At 39.4% G+C, this 19,972-nt stretch overlaps 1 protein-coding gene across 3 annotated transcripts in view; it reads right to left on the bottom strand.

Annotated features, from left to right (window-relative positions):
• The window catches only part of FOCAD (focadhesin), a 471,722-nt gene that overhangs the window by 181,709 nt on the left and 270,041 nt on the right, over positions 1-19,972 (bottom strand). For all 3 annotated transcript variants that reach the window (XM_033919504.1, XM_033919495.1, XM_033919513.1), the window contains 3 exons: positions 14,152-14,340; positions 13,192-13,313; positions 88-180 (listed from right to left, as the gene is read on the bottom strand). In XM_033919504.1, coding sequence (XP_033775395.1) covers positions 88-180; positions 13,192-13,313; positions 14,152-14,340 — 404 coding nt within the window. The remainder of the gene's footprint in view (positions 1-87; positions 181-13,191; positions 13,314-14,151; positions 14,341-19,972) is intronic.

Raw genomic sequence — 19,972 nt, forward strand, 5'->3', positions numbered from 1 at the left:
TAAATAGTAAGAATGTTCCCATTCACAATTTCCATGACAGTTCCACAGAAACATTTTAGATACACAAGACAGTGGAGTAATTCATACCTGCAAAACAGCATGGTATGTTCGGTTCATGAATGCCAGCCAAGAGTGAGGGAGCACAATAGAGCGATGCCAATCTGAAGGCTGGATGCTGACCTGCATGTGGCAGAGAGAGTGTCCATGGGTGAAAACCAAAGTACACTGCCAAACTCTCATCCTACAATAAGTTTATTTTACTTTTACATGTAGAATAGTTAATCATATTTCTTGTACATTTGAACTCTGATACAAATGAGACAAAAATAGAGCAGAAAAATAAAAATCAGAGTATGCATGAAAAATACATTATGCTACATTTATGTATATACTTACAAGCGCACAAAGGGCATGAAGGAAAAAAAAAAAAAAGTATGCACACATATTGGCATATAGTAGCACAAGGAAAAAGTGGTGGAGTTAGTACAACTTTGAAACTTATTAGTGGTAGTATCAGTTATCAAGAATGTCAAACACAACGTACGGAGAAGAATTAAAACAGGGTAGTTTTGAGCCACACATACTAGTTCATAGCAGTGGTGCCACTATCATTTTTTTTTACTCAAAGAAAAGGCTAATACAGTATACTAAAATGTATGGAATTTTGCATACCATTTCCACTGGTAGCAAAATATCACACAGCTTTTCTATGAAAAATTGGATGAAATGTAATTACATTTTTCTGCATACCTGCATCTGTAGAGAATTTTTTTATTCATAGTTTAGCTCACATCTGCTGTTGTGAATGATTTTGCATCAGAGGCATTGCAATAGAAGAAAACTGACCTTAGAGTGATAGTGTCTTATGTACCACAGAAAGGCAATATAACAAATTCATGACCCTTTACAATCTTAAAATAGTGCAGCAATGTGATAAGGCAGTGGCCAAGGCTAGAGGGACACTAAACTACATAGAGTGTGGTATAACCAGCAGAATCAAACTGGAAAGTAACACAGTGTGTCACAATGGCATGTTTCTCCTTTCCACGTTAGAAAGCTCAGGGATGGTAAAAATATTCTGAGGAGATGTAAGGGTCTGTCTGTGTACAAGGATGAGGTATCCAAGTCAAGGCATTATGTTTCTGGAAATTGGGGTAGTCTTCTGATTGGTCAAGTTAAACAAGACTGCAGAATCCACTAAATTGTACAAGAACCAGCAATAAAGTAAGTGTTCATTTATGATCAGACACATAGTGAAGGCAGCTGAAAAGTTGCAGGTTTCTCTAAGCAGAGTAACTTGACTACCATGCTAGTTCCCTTAGATATATAGAAATACTGGTAAATAGATTCTAGGTCAATGTTCTCCAACCTTTTTTCATGTAAAAGGCCACAGTATGAATACAAGAAAGTTCCAGGGGCCACTAAAAGACTCAAGCTTACACAGTGGCATAATAAGGGGGAGCAGATCACCCCTGGTGCTGTCATTGTGTGGGCTACCGGTGCCTCTTTTCCTCTCCACCCCTCTGCATATCTCTGGAAATGTTCACCTACACTAGCAGCATCTTCCACTTGCTGCTCGCACCAGCCTCTGCTCCCTTCTGACATCACTTCCTGGTTGAGGGGCTAGGACATGATGTCAGAAGAAAGCTGAGGCCAGTGCAAACAGCAGATGGAAGATGCTGCTCGCACCAGTGAACATTTCAAGAGGTACACGGGGGGGTGGGTGAGTGGCACTCAAGCAACTGGGAAGAGCACAGCAATACCTGCTGCCACCACCCCAAGCACCAACCTCCCTCAGTACACCACTGAGCTTACATATACTACTAATTTTGCAAACCACCTTGACCTGCTTGTTCAGACTAGGTATCTGGAAAGATTGGATTAAAGCAGGTATAAGATCATTAACGGAAGTAATTGATAATGATAAGATGCTTGAATTTTCACAATTGCAACATAAATATGGTCTGAATAAAAAACAAAGTTATAAGTGGTTGCAATTGAAGCAGGCTATTCAGGTGGGGTTCCCTGAATGGAAATCTTTAAATGATCATTACAGCTTAGAATTCTTATGTTTCCAGGCAGATTTTCTGGGTCACCAGGCCGCAAAGTGGTATAAAATTATATCTAATTATTTGAATAAGAAGCCTAAAAATGGATTAAGAGATATTTGGAGCATTGAGATTAAGCATCAGATTAATGCATCTCAATGGCCACGTATTTGGTCTTGGAGAATTAAAGGTACGATGTCAGCATCTATTAGGCAAACATGGTTCTTTTTGTTGCATAGAGCATTCTGGACCCCTACTAGATTACAAAAATTAGATTGCTCTAAGTCTAATAGATGCTGGCATTGTAAAATTGAAGTTGGAACTCTAGACCATCTTTTATTTTATTGTCCATGTATTCAAGCATTTTGGATATCAATATGGGATCAAGTTAATATGTTGATGGAGAGTCATGTGGCTTTATCCTATGACACAGTGATTTTTGGAATGTGTATGAGGGCCAAATGGCAAATATCTGCAGCAAACAATAAATTATTGTTGATTCTTACGGGAGTGGGAATTCAACAGATAACAACTAATTGGAAAGACTGTTCTAGATTGAATTGTAATTTTTGGTGGAACTCAGTTTGTCATATGTATAAGATGGAAAGATTTTTTGCGATACAGAGGGGGTATTTTAAAAGATTTCAAGAGGTGTGGAGGCCATTAATTGAATATTATAACGAGTAAAGTTTATTCTTTTTCCTTGGGGATAATATATAGAAATGGGATGGGATGGGAGGGATAGGGAGGGAAAAATATTGGAAAGATGTTGTTATGAAAAATAAGGAGATATATGTAATAGGATGGGATATTTATTGTTGTGCATTACTGGGTATAATAAAATGTTTAAAGTGTTTGAGGAAGAAGGATGGGGGGAGGGACAGATTTCATGTCAGATTAATTGTATTATCAAAAAGGGATGTATAATTATATATAAATTTGGAAGGAATATTTTATTGATATGGAAAAGGGTGGGAGGTGGGGGGGGGGGGGAATAAAAACATGTATAATAATATTGTTTAAGAATGCCAAGTGTGTTATGTAAATTAATTGTAATAATACTGTACACTTGTTGAAAGAAATAAAAAGGAATAAAGATTAAAAAAAAAAAAAAAAAAACATTAAAAATGAATACTACTATTGATTCTACAATACTTCAAGGATATATTTCAAAAACTCACTTTATTTTGGATTGTCAACCATTACAAATTCTATAACACATTTAAGAGATTGTTTGCAGCTACTATATATAGAGGGCAAAATTGAAATTAACACATTTGAAGAGCATTTCAGTCAACTGTTTGAGGGTTGTAATGTAGGATTTCGGGGGGGGAGGGTGCCAGATCACGCGGGGGGGGGGGGGGGGGGAGGGGGTGCCGCTCGCAAAATCGAGGCACGCTCAGTTTCCAAGGCGCCGATTTTGCGAATGTTTTGCTCGTCTTGCAAAACACTCGCAAACTGATGCACTCGTAAACCGAGGTACCACTGTAAGTCCAAATGTATGTCAGTCAAACTTTGCTTGTTAATTTTTACTTTTACCCATGTAGAAAGCTACACAAATATGGGGGCTCACTAATGCTTGCCTGCATGCATCTAGCAGTGGCCTTTGAAATCAAGGCCCTTTGATGTCCTACTGGTGCCTATGGCACTATAATTCTGGTACATGGAAAACCATGGGTTGGTTGTAGGAGATACAGTAAAACACATCAGGCACAATTCTCACAACCAAGTATTCATTTCAGAGCTTTCAGCTTCTATTAAATGTATGTTTATCTTTCAAGGCATTTGACTATGGCACTGTTTTATTCAGAATCTTAATTCAATTAGTTGGCTTTATTGACCACAGATGTCATTTGTGATAGTAAAGGAGAACAGATAGGAAAACACAACTTTTTGTTTTCTAACTTTTAACTTTTTCTTCAGATTCATTTTTCCAGCTGCTAGAGCTCAGCTCCAGATTCATTAAAATGTATCTAAGTGAAGCATGAGCAATGTTAAAGGATATTTAAAATGTAAAATCAGAAGCATGTTTTGGTTTTTCTTTAGTTGTAATGCAAGGGAAGTCCTTTTCAGTGTAAAGAAATGGCAATGAAAATTTGCCTCCTCAGAGCTTTGTTATAGTTATAACAGAATCAGATAAATTTCAACTAAGAACAATAAGTTGCACATAGAAATAATAGAGCCTACATTCTAGATGTGCACAGGTATATGTTGCCTCCCCTTCCCTCCCCCCAAAAAATATCCCTCATCTGGATCTCCTGAAATGCGATGAAAATTTGTGGTGGATAGGACAATAAACAGAAATGTTCCTGGGGGGAGTGGGTAATGGAACAGAGAGGATGATGACACATGGAGGAAAGTACTGTAGTATCAAAAACAGTATTAGTACATTGTACCAGCATTAGTACATTGTACCAGAAGTTATTTTCTCATTTAGAAATGCAACATGGCAGAGTCCAATAGTCCAAAGATGCTCACTGGAAGATTAGGTTTATACCTTTGATAATCTTCTTTCTGTTAGTCCCTGGAGCATTCCATATGCTAGGTGTTTAATCCCAACCCGCAGGCCGGACGTTGCAGAAATCTACATCTTTTCTGAACACATGCTCCACCCCCTTAGCCTGTGAATCAGCAAACAACCTTAGTTCAGTCCCAAAGCCAAGCACATACCTGCAAATTCAAGACAAGGGGGTACAAGGGTACAATGTAAGTAAATTATAAACTGGTTTGCTCTGCAAAATATTAACAAGTGAGAAACAGACACAAAGCCAACTCAGAAAAAACATTGGTGATACGATGTTTCCCAGCCATACTGTGGTGCAGAAGTACTTACACCTGGAAGAAAAAAAAAAAGGGCAGAAAAATCCTACCTAAGTAATTCCATGTTCCTGGTTGGCTGGAGAGCCTATAAATCAAAAAGCTCTGCCTTGGGGTGGATAGGAGGGAACTAAATTAACACCAGAGCTTTTTCTCAACAGCTATTTGTGCCCTAATCTGATGATATGCCCTGAAATGTAACCTAAATCATTAATCTAGGCTAAAACACTATTTTGTATTAAACCCTAACATACTCTATAGTAGGGATCTCAAAGTCCCTCCTTGAGGGCCACAATCCAGTCGGGTTTTCAGGTTTTCCACAATGAATATGCTTGAAAGCAGTGCATGCACATAGATCTCATGCATATTCATTGGGGAAATCCTGAAAACCTGACTGGATTGCGGCCCTCAAGGAGGGACTTTGAGACCCCTGCTCTAAAAGTTACACTATTGCTTGACTGATTTTACTGAGCTAAAAAAGAGAACTACAAAAATATAACCTACGAAAACCCAAGTCTACCTTTTCCAAGTTTGAATACCACCAGACAAGATGTTCCAATAGATGTGTTTTTTTTTTCTCTCAGAAGAGCAGATCCTCTCAGTACCTCTTCAGGGGTGGGGAAAAGGGTAAGTTTCCAGATCTGGCGAGAGGGTTTAAGAACATAAGAACATAAGCAATGCCTCCGCTGGGTCAGACCTGAGGTCCATCGCGCCCAGCAGTCCGCTCACGCGGCGGCCCAAGCAGGTCCAGGACCTGTGCAGTAATCCTCTATCTATACCCCTCTATACCCTTTTCCAGTAGGAAATTGTCCAATCCTTTCTTAAACCCCAGTACCGTACTCTGCCCTCTTACGTCCTCTGTAAGCGCATTCCAGGTGTCCACCACACGTTGGGTAAAAAAGAACTTCCTAGCATTCGTTTTGAATCTGTCCCCTATCAGCTTTTCCGAGTGCCCTCTTTTTCTTTCATTTTTCGAAATTTTGAAGAATCTGTCCCTCTCTATGCCCTTCATGATCTTGTAAGTCTCTATCATATCCCCTCTAAGTCTCCTCTTCTCCAGGGAAAAGAGACCCAGTTTCTCCAGTCTCTCAGTGTATGACAGGTTTTCCATACCTTTTATCAGACGTGTCGTTCTCCTCTGATCCCTCTCGAGTAACACCATATCCTTCTTAAGGTACGGCGACCAATATTGTATGCAGTAATCCAAATGCGGGCGCACCATCGCCCGATACAACGGCAGGATAACTTCTTTTGTTCTGCTGTAATACCCTTCTTGATTACACCTAGCATTCTATTCACTCATTCTATTCTTCTATTCGTTTAGGTGTTTCAGGTTTGTGCAGATTGTCCTTGTTAAAATCAGCTGGAGAAATGTGAAGGGTAATTTAGAGGTAATTTAGGCAGCCAGTTCAGGGGGCATCAGTGGCGGTATGCTGTCCTGGAAGTGGAGGAGATGAGAGCATCCCAAGGAGAGGAAGGACCAAAGCTTGAGATCCCAAAAATTACTGGATCTTTGACCACCAGGAGGCGTAAGATAGTGGTAGTTGGCATTTCCCTTCTGAGGGGTACAGAAGTATCCATCTGCAGACAAGACACAATGTCACGAGAAGTATGCTGTCTACCTGGTGCCAAAATCCAAAATGTTACGGAGAGCTTGCTGAGGCTGATCAAGCCTGATGACTACTATCTGATGCTGCTCATCCACATTGGCACTAACGATACTGCCAGGTACCCCTGCAAACATGTCAAAAGTGACTTTGTGGCTCTGGGAGAGAAGGTAAAGCAGTCAGGTGTGCAGGTGGTATTCTCGCCCATCCTCCCTGTCGAGGGTAAAGGCCAGGGCAGAGAATCTCGCATCCTGGAGATGAATGTGTGGCTACGTGGATGGTGTCGTCGAGAGCGTTTTGGCTTCCTGGACCATGGGTTGATTTTCCGAGGGCTGCTGAGCAGGGATGGTGTGCATCTATCAAAGAAGGGAAGAAGTGTATTTGGCAGCAGGCTAGCTAATCTATTGAAGATGGCTTTAAACTAGAAGTGATGGGGTAGGGTGATCAAAGCTCCTGGGTGAGTATAAGCTCTCAGGTAAGTAAATCACTGAATACCTCTACATGGATGGGAAAAAGGGGCAATATCTGGAAAGCAGTATATACTAATGCTCAAAGTATGGGAAACAAGATTCTGGCTCTGGAAGCTGTGATGGAAGAAGAGGAGTTGGATATAGTGGCGATCACGGAGACGTGGTTCATGGAGAACTATGACTGAGATGTAGTTATACTGGGCTATAATCTGTTCAGGAAAGACAGGTTAGGAAGAAGAGGAGGGAGGGTAGCATTATATGTTAAAGAGCATATTAAAGCCACACAATTGTAGGATCTACAGGGCAAGGAAGAGACACTGTGGATCAATTTGGAAAGAGGGAATGGTAAATATATTTATATGGTGTGATATACAGGCCTCCTTCACAGATGGAAGAAGTAGATAGAGATTTATTTATTTTAAAAATGTATATACCGTTTAAACCTAAACGGTTTACATATCATTACATACATAATTCAATAAAACAAATAAAATCAAACATTAACATATAATCATCAGAAAAAAACGTGAAGTGCCCATCAAAAGAACAACCGCTAAAATCAGTTCCTAGAAAAATGAATTAACAAATAACTGCGTTTCTAATAGTTTTTTGAAATTACTCATCATGACATTTTCGTAATTGACCGACAAGTGAATTCCACAATTTGACCCCCGCACAGCAAAAGGCCATTTTACTGGTCTCAGCATATTTTTAATAACACCGAGTTCTCAGAATGCAGAGACCTAGATGATAAATAATTTGACATCTTACTTTTAAACAATTCAGGTATGGTTCCATACAAGAATTGATGGCAAATCATTATTGCTTTATATTGAGATCTAAAAACAACAGGCAGCCAGTGCAATTGTTGGAGATAGGGCGAGATATGATTGTATTTAGATACACCTGTTATCAATCTTGCTGCAACGTTCTGCACAACTTGCAATGCCCTGCATCTTGTCTTAGTTATTCTAAGATACAGAACATTGCAATAGTCAAGTCTAGATAATACCATTGCCTGAACTACTATACGGAAATCGTAAGGAGACAATATAGGCTTTATGCGATAAGTGCATTTTCGCAAAAAGGGAAGTCTTGAAAATATGTTATTTTAACATGCCGGATGTTGATTGGGGTATCCCTATTGCGGGGTCTTCTAGAACAGTGATCCACAACCCTGTCCTGGAGGACCACCAGGCCAATTGGGTTTTCAGGCTAGCCCTAATGAATATGCATGGAGCAGATTTGCATGCTTGTCACTTCCATTATATGCAAATCTCTCTCATGCATATTCATTAGGGCTAGCCTGAAAACCCGATTGGCCTAGTGGTCCACCAGGACAGGGTTGGGGTCCACTGTTCTAGAAGTAGGGAGATCCTGGATTCTCTACAAGGAGAACTGTTCCAGTAGTTGATAATGGAACCCACGTGGGATGGTGTCATACTGGACTTAGAGCTTACAAATGGGGAAAGTGTTTCTGATGTTACAGTGGGTTATCATCTGGCATCCAGTGATCATTGCATGGAACAGTTTAATATTAAGATGGGTATAGAGAGGGCTCATTCAAAAGCAAAGATTCTAGACTAAAAAGAACTATGTTCGGATGGGGGTTTACGTCAAAGAATTATTGTCTAGATGGGACCGTCTGGAACGAGTGAAAATGCGGTAGGCAAAAATGAAAGGAGTGATTATAAGGGTGACAAACCTTTTTGTGAGGCAAGTAAGTAAGAGAAAAAGAAGTCTGCTCTGGTTCTCAAAAGTAGTAGCTGAGAAGGTAAGGAATAAGAGGTTAGCTTTCATAAACTACAAATGATCGCAGAAAGAGGAAGACAGGAAAAATATCTGAAAAAGTTAAGAAAAGCTGGTCGAGTAGTCAGGAAAGCAAAGATGCAAATAGAAGAAAAAATAGCTGACACGGTTAAACGGGGAGACAAGAAATTTTATAGATATATTAGTGATAGGAAGAAGTGTAAAAAGTGGCATTGTGAGACTCAAAGGTGAAGGGGAGGAACATGTAGAAACTGATAAAGAAAAGGCTGAATTGCTTAACAAATATTTCTGTTCTGTGTTCACGGCTGAAGCACCAGGAGTGGGACCACAGAAGGCAAGCGGGAATAGGGATGGAGGAGTAATAGACCCTTATCCATTTTCAGACGGTTGTGTTCATGAGGAGTTAGCTAAAATAAAGGTAGACAAAGCGATGGAGCCAGATGATGTACATCTGAGGGTGCTGAAGGAACTTAGGGAAGTTCTGGTTGCTCCGCTGACAGACCTTTTCAATGAGTCTCTAGAGTTGGGAGTGGTACCAGAGGACTGGAGAAGGGCGGATGTGGTCCCTCTCCACAAAAGTGGAAGTAAGGAAGAAGTAGGGAATTACACTTCTCCCTCCAGATTTGCGGGCGATAGGGGCAGAGCCGGACCGCGAATGGTGAAATACCGCAAATATCTTCTGGTCCGGCTCTGACCCATCCTCGTCTCACTCCCGCATTCCCCTTGGCATCCCGGCCTTACCTGGTGGTCTAGTGGGCTATCAAGGCAGGAGCGATCTTCCTACGCTCCTGCCCCGTGCAGATCACCAATAGGAAATGGCTGCTGTGAGTTCCCATAGTCTCTCAAGACTATGACGGGAACTCCCCACAGCCATTTCCTATTGGCGATCTACACGGGGCAGGAGCGTAGGAAGATCGCTCTTGCCCCGAAAGCCCGCTAGACCACCAGGTAAGGCCGGGATGCCGGGGAGAAGGCTAAACTATGGGTTTTTCCCCCTCCCCCTTAAATCACGAATATGTGAAATCGCGATTGCCGAAACTGACAATGGGGAGGGGGAAGTGTGCAAGCTGGTAAGTCTGACTTCTGTGGTAAGCAAATTAATGGAAGCATTTTTAAAACAGAGAATGGTCAAGTTTCTGGAATCCTGTGGATTACAGGACTGGAGGCAAAATGGATTCACTAGAGGTAGGTCTTGTCAGACAAATCTGATCAATTTCTTTGACTGGGTGACCAGAGAATTCGATAGAGGATGTGCGCTAGATGTGATGTATTTAGATTTTAGCAAAGTCTTTGATAGTGTTCCACACAGACGTCTAAAAAATAAACGGAGTGCCCTTGGGATGGGTCCCAAAGTGACATGAACTGGTTGAGTGTAAGGCGACAGAGGGTTGTGATCAATGGAGATCGCTCTGAGGAAAGGGATGTTACCAGTGGTGTGCCTCAAGGTTCTGTTCTTGGGCCTGTTCTTTTTAACATTTTTATAAATGATATTGCTGAAAGGCTGTCGGGTAAGATTTGCCTCTTTGCGGATACCACCAAAATCTGTAATACAGTACACACATCGGATGGTGTGAATAACATGAAGAAAGACTTGGCAAAGCTTGAAGAATGGTCTGAAATTTGGCAGCTAAAATTTAATGCTAAGAAATGCAAGGTCATGCGTTTGGGCAGCAAAAACCAGAGGGAATGGTACAGTTTAGAGGGTGAAGAACTTATGTGCACAACAGAAGAGCAGGACTTGGGTGTGATTGTATATGATGATCTTAAGGTGGTCAAACAGGTTGAAAAGGTGATGGCGAAAGCTAGAAGGATGCTAGGTTGCGTAAGGAGAGGTATGGCCAGTAGGAAAAAGGAGGTATTGTTGCCTCTGTATAAGGCCCTGGTGAGACTCATTTAGACTATTGTGTACAATTCTGGAGGCCACACCTTCAAAAAGATATAAAAAGGATGGAGTTGGTCCAGAGGAAGACTACTAAAATGGTGCATGGTTTTCATCATAAAGCTTATGGGGACAAACTTAAAGAGTTCAATATGTATACTATGGAGGACAGGGGGGATAGGAGAGATATGACAGAGACTTTTAAATATCTATATGGTGTAAATGCACATGAGTTGAGTCTCTTTCATTTGAACATAAGAATTGCCACTGCTGGGTCAGACCAGTGGTCCATATTGACCAGCAGTCTGCTCACGCAATCAGAACTCCCAAGTCTCTTTCCTGGGAGGTCTCTCCAAGTACTGCCCTGGACATCCTGTATTCGTGCATGAGATTTTTGTTACCGACACACATCACTTTACACTTATCCACATTGAACCTCATTTGCCATGTCGATGACCATTTCTCGAGATTGATTATGTCACGTTGCAGATCTTCACAATCCCCCTGTGTCTTCACTACTCTGAATAACTTCATATCGGCCACAAATTTAATCACCTCACTCGTACCAATGTCCAAATCATTTATAAAGATGTTAAAGAGCACAGATCTAAGCACCGAGCCCTATGGCACCCCAGTGGTGACGCTCTTCCAGTCCGAGTATTGTCTATTTACCCCCACTCTCTGTTTCCTATGCTCCAGCCAGTTTTTAATCCACATGAGTATTTCACTCTCGATTCCATGGCTCGCAATTTTTCAAAGTAGTCGTTCATGTGGGACCTTGTTGAATGCCTTCTGAAAATCCAGATATAGAATGTTGACCGGATCGCCCTTGTCTATCTGCCTGTTTACTCCCTTGAAGGAAGCTTTGGCATGATAGGGCATAGGATGAAGTTAAGAAGTGATAGGCTCAGGAGTAATCTAAGAAAATACTGTTTTACAGGAAGGGTGGTAGATGTGTGGATGTGGAACAGTCTCCCGGAAGAGGTGGTGGTGGAGACAGAAACTGAGTCTGAATTCAAGCATGTGGGGATAGGCACGTGGGATCTCTTAGAGAGAGGAAGAGATAATGGTTATTGCGGATGGGCAGACTGGATAGGGCATTTGGCCTTCATCTGCCATCATGTTTCAATGTTTCTATGAGATAAGTTTCTCTTTTTATTGGACTGCATTTATTGGATATTATAACACAACTGCATTTGGCAACATTTAAAGTGTTACATACACTGAAACTTTAGGCAGTGGCTTTTGATGTATGGTGTATGGGTGGTTATCTTTATTGCATAGAGTCTCCTTGACACTTGAATAAACTTGAAACTTCAACACAACGGGGGTAAATCTCATTTGAAACTGAAAGGGACCCCAACACTGAATTCACTCCTCCCCTATACTTATAATTTTTTCCAATATTTATGTGGGTGATTTATTTTTCATTATCACTTTGCTATATATGTTATACATTCAATGTGGTGAACCACTCCCGTATTCTGTAGCGAGGATCTTTTTTGATAAATAAAAAAGACATTCAAACTCTTTCCACAATGAATTTATTCTTTCAGTTTTGCTTTTGAATTTTTCTTAAAAGCGTATTTATGACAGATTAAATTACAATTTTTGGTGGAATTCAGTTTGCCATATATATAAGATGGAGCATACATTTGCAACACAAAAAGGATATATCGATAAGTTCAAGAAGATTTGAGGACCATTAACAGATTTTTGTAATGATTGATAAAATTTTTTCCCATAATAAGATACTGGATAAAAGAGGGGGGGTTTGGTTTATTCTCTTTATCATAAATTATAAATAAATTATTATAATAGTTGTTATATTGTGTGCAGATAACAAAATAAGGGGAGGGAAAGGGATTCATAATTGAATAATAGTTGATAAAATTATTAAAAAATTTTTTATTTGATGTCTAAAATTATAGCAAGGATTATATGAGATATGTTGTATGTACAATATGTTATGGAAATATCAAGTGTATACTTAAGATAATTGTATGAATCTTTATGACACACTTGTTGTTATATGAAGAAAAAATCAATAAAAAAATTTAAAACGTAAAAGCGTATTTAAAATAAAATGGATGGGAGATCATACTTAGGAATTGCAAAAGCTTTATCAAACAGTGCTAATGTGGCAGACAGTATAATCATGTCTGCTAAATTAGCTATGTTTTGATATAGCTTTTGCGGTTCCTATGATACCCAATCCATTTTATTTCAAACACACTTTTAAGAAAAATTTAAAATCAAAAGCAGAAGGAATAAATTAATTGTTGAAAGAATTTGAGGTTTAAGTTTATTTATCATATACCTTCACTTTCACCTCTTTATGACTTATAGGTCACTAACTTGGCAAGGGGTATAGTCACTTTATTTTGTTTTACATGAAGCTGCTCAACAGGATGCTGTTTCTTGCAATCAGATTTGTTCTTGTTAATGTGCTACAGCAACACCACGAGGCCGAAGATTGGCAGCAGTTCTTTGCGGCTGATTGTATACATCTGCACAAACTGCTTTAACATAAGTAATAAAATAAAAACAACCACCATTCCCTTCAATTCTTATTAAGACTACATAATTTGAGCACTTACTTCATGTATAAGTGCTGTCAGCATCTGTTGATAGCTACGCCCCCTACTGGCAAGAAAGCGATTTATTGGTCTGCCATCTCTGTCTGTCTGGATCGGCAGATCATAGCACATCAGCATACCAGCTGTCCAACAAATACATAGCAAATGTTAAAGACAAATATTTCCAAATACAGTGCTGCCTGGGCACCAATGACTGCTACTGTGCTGCTTCACTACTGTGTCCTTTACTCACTGCCACCTGCAGGTGGTATTCAGATTTTCTTAAAAGACATTTGGTCAATATGTTTTTTTAAATGGTGACTACCAAAAGCAGAATTAGCCCCACATATTCAATGCCAGGCCATGTCAGAGCACCAGTGTTGAATATTTGGGGCTAATTCTATATGTGCTTGTCACCAAAAGACAAAATACAGCCAGAACTGACATTAGGCACTTATGTGGGCCCCGGCTGAATATTGACCAGGACCCACATAAGGGAAGCAGGTTCTCTCGCCACCTCTCTTCCCCTGCAATCCCAATATCCCCTCCCACACCTGACATCATGAAGCCCTGATCAAGCTCCTATCCCCTCAGGCCTCCTAGGCCTAATTTGTACATCCTTTGTAATGAGGGTTCTATAGTGGCAATACCTACTTATTCCTCCAATCTCAGCTCCTATTACACCATTCCTACCCATAGGATCCAACTAGATACTATTCCCAGGGAATACAAGGGAAAGGATAGGGGTGGGAAAGTAGGTGTGGGCTCATTCAGACCTTCATATCGTCAAGGGTAGGAGGGAGGCAAAAATCAGGATTGTGGGATAGGAAAGGGGCACCAGTAAACTTTATGCTGTTATCCAGAAGTTATTCAGGCACTAGCCAATATACAGACCACCATTCTGTTAGCTCGGTGGCTAATTAAGAGTAGTATTTTTTTTTTTTTTTTTGCTATATTTGCTACTGAAAACAGGAAAGTTACCTGCCAGCCCAGGCTTCAAGCCTGGCTGCTTGTTCTTCTCATACATTTTCAGCATAAAGTTTGGCACTCCAGCTACAGTCTTCCCTTGATCTGAACGTGTGGAGCTTCCTCTCAGTGCAGAATGATACACTCCACGGGGCATGTTAGCCATCTCCTGCTGTACAAGTGATGCTGCAAACTCTTTGAATGCTGGTAAAAGAGAAGATGATGTTGAACGACTTCAGTCAAAAGAAAATGTCAATCACTGCACAAAGACCAAGAGTCCCAAGAACAAAGCAGAGAAGACCAGGTCTTCAAATCAAACAAACTTTAATGGCAACCACCTATACTGAACATTATATGACTCGACACCAGCCATGTTTCAGCTAAAAAAACCTGCTTCAGGAGTCCTGAAATGTACAACAGAGAGGACATATGCTTAAAGCAATATACAGTACACTACAGACAAACTTGATTTTTTAAAAAATTTTATTATTCCAAAATTAACAAAAAGATATAGACAATAATAAGAACATACAGTACTTATGAATGAATCACTGAGTCGCTTACAATACAAAACCCCCCGCTAAAAAAAAACCCTATTTAAATAAACAAAACATAAATAAATATGACATCATAACTGAAATCATACAATTTCAAGAACAATAAAACCAATTCAAAATAACAGAGCAATATATGTAAAATAGTTATCATAATTGAAGAATATAAGAACAAGGTAAAAAAACTCAAACTGTAATCACACAGACACAATGAATATAGAGATTACAGTAATTAAAAACATCAAAGAATGATACTTAAATAAAAAGTGATATTTTAAAAGGAAAAATGATAATAATAAACTATAAAGCATTGAACCAGGGGGCATTTAAAAGACAGACATCAATCTGGGAGCTTAATTCCATTTAGGAATCGACAATTTTAATGTAACATCTAAGTACATGTGGTTAAAAATTTAAACATCCTATGTGGAAGCTTGTAATTAACATGGTGTTACAAATGCAGTGCTGAATGATTTCTTCAAAATAAATGTAAAGGCAGCAAGTAATGGCAATAGCATAAATGCATATTGACATGATTCTAAAATTGGCTACACACAGAAAAGTAAGACTTGATAAATAATAAAAGACACTGTAGAGAAAAGCAGACCTCAATATCTTGGTTCATATTTCTTCTTCTTAACTATTTCCGGGCAAGAATCCAAAGCTCTGCCTATGGACTCACAAGGTTTTCTTTAAGAACTCATATCATGATGGGTCTATATAAAACTCCATACACCAAAAATATAAATCATTCACACTATTGCCTAGATCAGTGATTCCCAACCCTGTCCTGGAGGAACACCAGGCCAATCGGGTTTTCAGGCTAGCCCTAATGAATATGCATGAGAGAGATTTGCATATGATGGAAGTGATAGGCATGCAAATTTGCTTCATGCATATTCATTAGGGCTAGCCTGAAAACCCAATTGGCCTGGTGTTCCTCCAGGACAGGGTTGGGAACAACTGGCCTAGATTCTGTAAAGAATGTCTAAATTTAGACTTGAGAAACAATGGCCATGAGAAACACTGGCCATGAGAAACACTGGCCATGGTCGCATACAGGGGCCGGCCCGCAAGACTTCCCAACGTCAATTTTGACATCGGAGAGAAAGTCCCAGGCCAGCCAATCACTGCCTGGCTGGCCCGGGACTTTGTCTCTGATGTCAGAATTGACGTAAGGGGGAAATCTCGTGAGCCAGACGCTGCACGCGGCCATGGCCGGTCCCTGCTATGGAGCTTCTGCTGGGGAAGGGATGGAGTGTGTCGGCTCTAGGTCGTCTTCGGAGATGGAGGGTTGTGAAGCGGGTGTGCAGATGGATGCAGGGAGGCATCCTGATGGCAGCGGTTTCAGCAGGAGGTGGGGGGGTGGGAGGGGGCAAGTCGGGATTCCCTGCGAGAGGCAGGGGAGAGATCCCTGGCAGTGGCCAGGCTGCGTACCGCAGGTTAAGAAACCCTGGTTTAGATGTCCAGCTGAGCACGATTCTATAATGCATAGATGTACTATAGAGAATCGCACTCAGCGAATCTAGATGTGTCTAAATAGTCAGATGTCTTTACAGAATCGCCTTTTAGATGTCACAGATGTCTATAGAAAGTCTATAATGTTATCACATCTCATTATTATGACATCATTAGAATGGTGATTTTATGCTGTTTTTTATTAAAATTCTATGCAGTGAAATGATGGCACCACTTTTCTATGTTATTTATCTTTCAATCCTTTTTTAAATCATTATTATTTTGCTTCTGTCACAGGGAGCAGAGTGGGATTCAAATCAACAATGTCAGGGTGCTAAGGCTGTAGCTTTAACCATTGCATCACACACACTCAGAGAGTAAACTGCATATCCTTTTGATTTACAAGCAGTCGTTTTTCTAGGATAAATATCAAATATGTACCTTCAACACTTGTCTAATTCTTCTTTTGGCCTCTATGTTCCTCAAAGTACATGAGAAATATTAAATACTCTAGTAAGAAGACTGATTGCAAAGCAGGTCTACTTTTGAACATTAGTTGGGCGCTAAATAGGCTTCATTTAGGTGGACACGACTTAGGTATCTCCTAGCCGTAGTGGAGACGTCCACATATAGGTGAACGGGGCTTTTATTTTTTCATGTTTAATAATGCAATACTTAAGAAAAGCACATAAAAATATATATATATTGCATAATAAAAGCTTCTATTTGGGGGCTAAAGTTCTTAACCTTTTGGAAATGAAGTTTAGTATGCTGACAGGCTGGACAAGCTGGGGCTCTTCTCCCTGGAAAAGAGGAGGCTTAGGGGGGACATGATAGAAATTTTCAAGATCATGAAGGGCATGGAGAAGGTAGACAAGGATAGATTCTTCAAACTACGGGGAACCACAGGCACAAGAGGGCACTCGGAGAAACTGGAAGGGGAGAAGTTTAGAACAAATACCAGGAGGTTCTTCTTCACACAGAGGGTTGTGGACACATGGAACGCGCTCCCGGAGGAAGTGGTTGGGCAGAGTACACTACGGGGATTCAAAGAGGGATTGGATGGATTCCTGAAGGATAGGGGGATTGAGGGATACAGATAAGGGTAGATAAGAGTATGGAAAGAGTATAGATAAAAACAAGGGGGCTATAGGGCTAAATCAAGATAACATGACAGGTCATGGACCTGATGGGCCGCCGCGGGTGCGGACTGCTGGGCACGATGGACCTCTGGTCTGACCCAGCGGAGGCAAATTCTTATGTTCTTATGTTCTTAATATATATATTTTTTCATGTGCTTTGCTTCAGTAATGCATTATTAAACACATTTTGAGCTTAATATCAACCTGGAGTCCTCATTAGCCCAAAAATAAAAGTCCCGTTCATCTATAAACGGATGCCTAACTTGACACCTAAATCACATTCACCTAACTAGCATCTACCTAGCACCCAACTCATACTCAAAAGTAGACCTGGTTTTCCAACATCTACATTGTAGGTGTTAAAGATGCGTTCGGGTGCTGAGCGGCATACGATTCTGTATAAGGACATCCAAATTAAAGCCACTCCCATGCCACACCCATTTTTTAGGCACAGCTTTTTCTGATGAATGTCCAGGAATTAAACGTCTAAGTTCCAATTAATGCTTGTTAAAGTCATAAATTGACCTTATTATCCATTTTATTTGGATGCCTATGTCAGTAGACGCCCACATTTTGAGAAACTAAAGTTAGACAGCCTTTACAGAATCTAGGCCAGACATGGGCAAACTACAGCCTCTGGGCCATATCCGTCCCATTTAGTTTTTTTTTTTTTTTATTATATATAATTTTTATTCATTTTTAAATTTTACATAAAGTGTACAAAATATTGAAATACAATTAATGAATACACAATATCACTTTTATATCTACTACATAATATTCTAAGTATATTTTTATCCCCTCACCCTCCCCCCTCCCTTCTAGTACTTTCCAATCATTCATTACATATTGTATATCATATTATAGCATATTGTGTAAAAATTATTTTCACTACCCCCCCTCCATGTGTGTCACAAAGAAGATATTGAAAAGAAGAAAAGAAGAAGAGAAATTCAGCTATTCATTCATTACAATATTTTGTCAATGGCCCCCATATTTTTATAAATTTAGTATATGTCCCTCTTTGTATTGCTATTACTCTTTCCATTTTGAATATATGACATATTGTATTCCACCAAAATGTATAATTTAGGTTTCTATAATTCTTCCAATTGTTGGTTATATGCTGAATGGCAACCCCTGTCATGACTAATAAAAGCTTGTTATTTTCTGGTGAAATTTGACTTTTTTTTCTCATCATCATTCCAAATAACACTGTATCGTATGATATTGCTACATGATTTTCCATCAATTTATTAATTTGTGGCCAAATTGCATTCCAAAACTTTTAATGTAGGGACAATGATACAGTAAATGATCCAACGTCCCAGGTTCCAGACCACAGTGCCAGCATCTATTAGACCTGGAACTATCTAATTTTTGCAAACGTGTAGGGGTCCAATAAGCTCTATGTAATAAAAAGAACCAAGTTTGTCTCATAGATGCTGACACTGTACATCTCATTCTCCAAGACCAAATTAGTGGCCATTGAGATGCAGTAATTTTATGCTTAATCTCAATGCTCCAAATGTCTCTTAGTCCATTTTTTGGTTTTTTATTCAAATATCCAGATATTAATTTATACCACAATGCGGCTTGATGCCCTAGGAAGTCTGCTTGAAAACATAAGAACTTTAAACTATATTGATTATTCAATGTTTTCCATTCAGGGAACCCAACCTGAATGGCCTGCTTCAATTGCAACCATTTAAAACTTTGTGTTTTACTAAGACCAAACCTATGTTGCAATTGTGAAAATTCCAGCAGTTTACCTTCTGAAATAACATCATCTAGAGATCTAATGCCTGCAATAATCCAGTTCTTCCAAAGGATTTGAGCTCCGCCAATTTTGATCTTGGAGTTTATCCATAAAGATTGATTAGTTGATTTGTTTATTGGGATAGGTGTTAATTTACTTATAAACCTCAACGTTTTCCAAGTATCCATTAATATTTTATTTTCTCTGTATCTTCTAGGTATGTTAATACTTGGAAGATGAACTAAATTTAGGGGAAACATAAGGCGCCATTCCAAATACAACTAATCTGGTGCATTATCTATAAGTTCTGGGAGGATCCAATACATACCCTGATATAGAATATAGGCTTGATGGTACCTATAAAAATTTGGAAAATTTACCCCTCCCTCCTTAATTGATTTTTGCAAAGTTACTAAAGCTATTCTAGGTGTTTTACCAAGCCAAAGAAATTTTGTTAAAATGCTATTAAGCTTTTTATAAAAGGACCCCTGAAAATAAATAGGTATCATACTCATTTGGTAACAAACTACAGGCAACATCATCATTTTAATAGTTTGAACTCTCCCCCACCAAGAAATATGTAAAGGGTTCCATTGCTCGCACAACTCCGTAACTTTTTTTAATACAAATTTTTCATTCTCTTTTACGGTATCTTCAATTGTATTTTTAACTTGAATGCCAAGATATTTAAATCCTTCTTCTTTCCATATGAACGGAAATGCATCAATTAATCCTTTTACACAATGAACATTTAAAGGTATAATTTCAGATTTATTCCAATTAATTTTATAACCTGAAAATTTGCCAAACATATCAATTAATTCCAATAGAAAAGATAAGGTAGACTCTGGATTCCTCAAATAAAGTAAGATATCATCTGCATAAGCTGAAATTTTATATTCCATATCAGAATATGGAATACC

The sequence above is a fragment of the Geotrypetes seraphini genome, chromosome 1 (assembly GCF_902459505.1).
Source record: "Geotrypetes seraphini chromosome 1, aGeoSer1.1, whole genome shotgun sequence".
Taxonomy (NCBI): domain Eukaryota; kingdom Metazoa; phylum Chordata; class Amphibia; order Gymnophiona; family Dermophiidae; genus Geotrypetes; species Geotrypetes seraphini.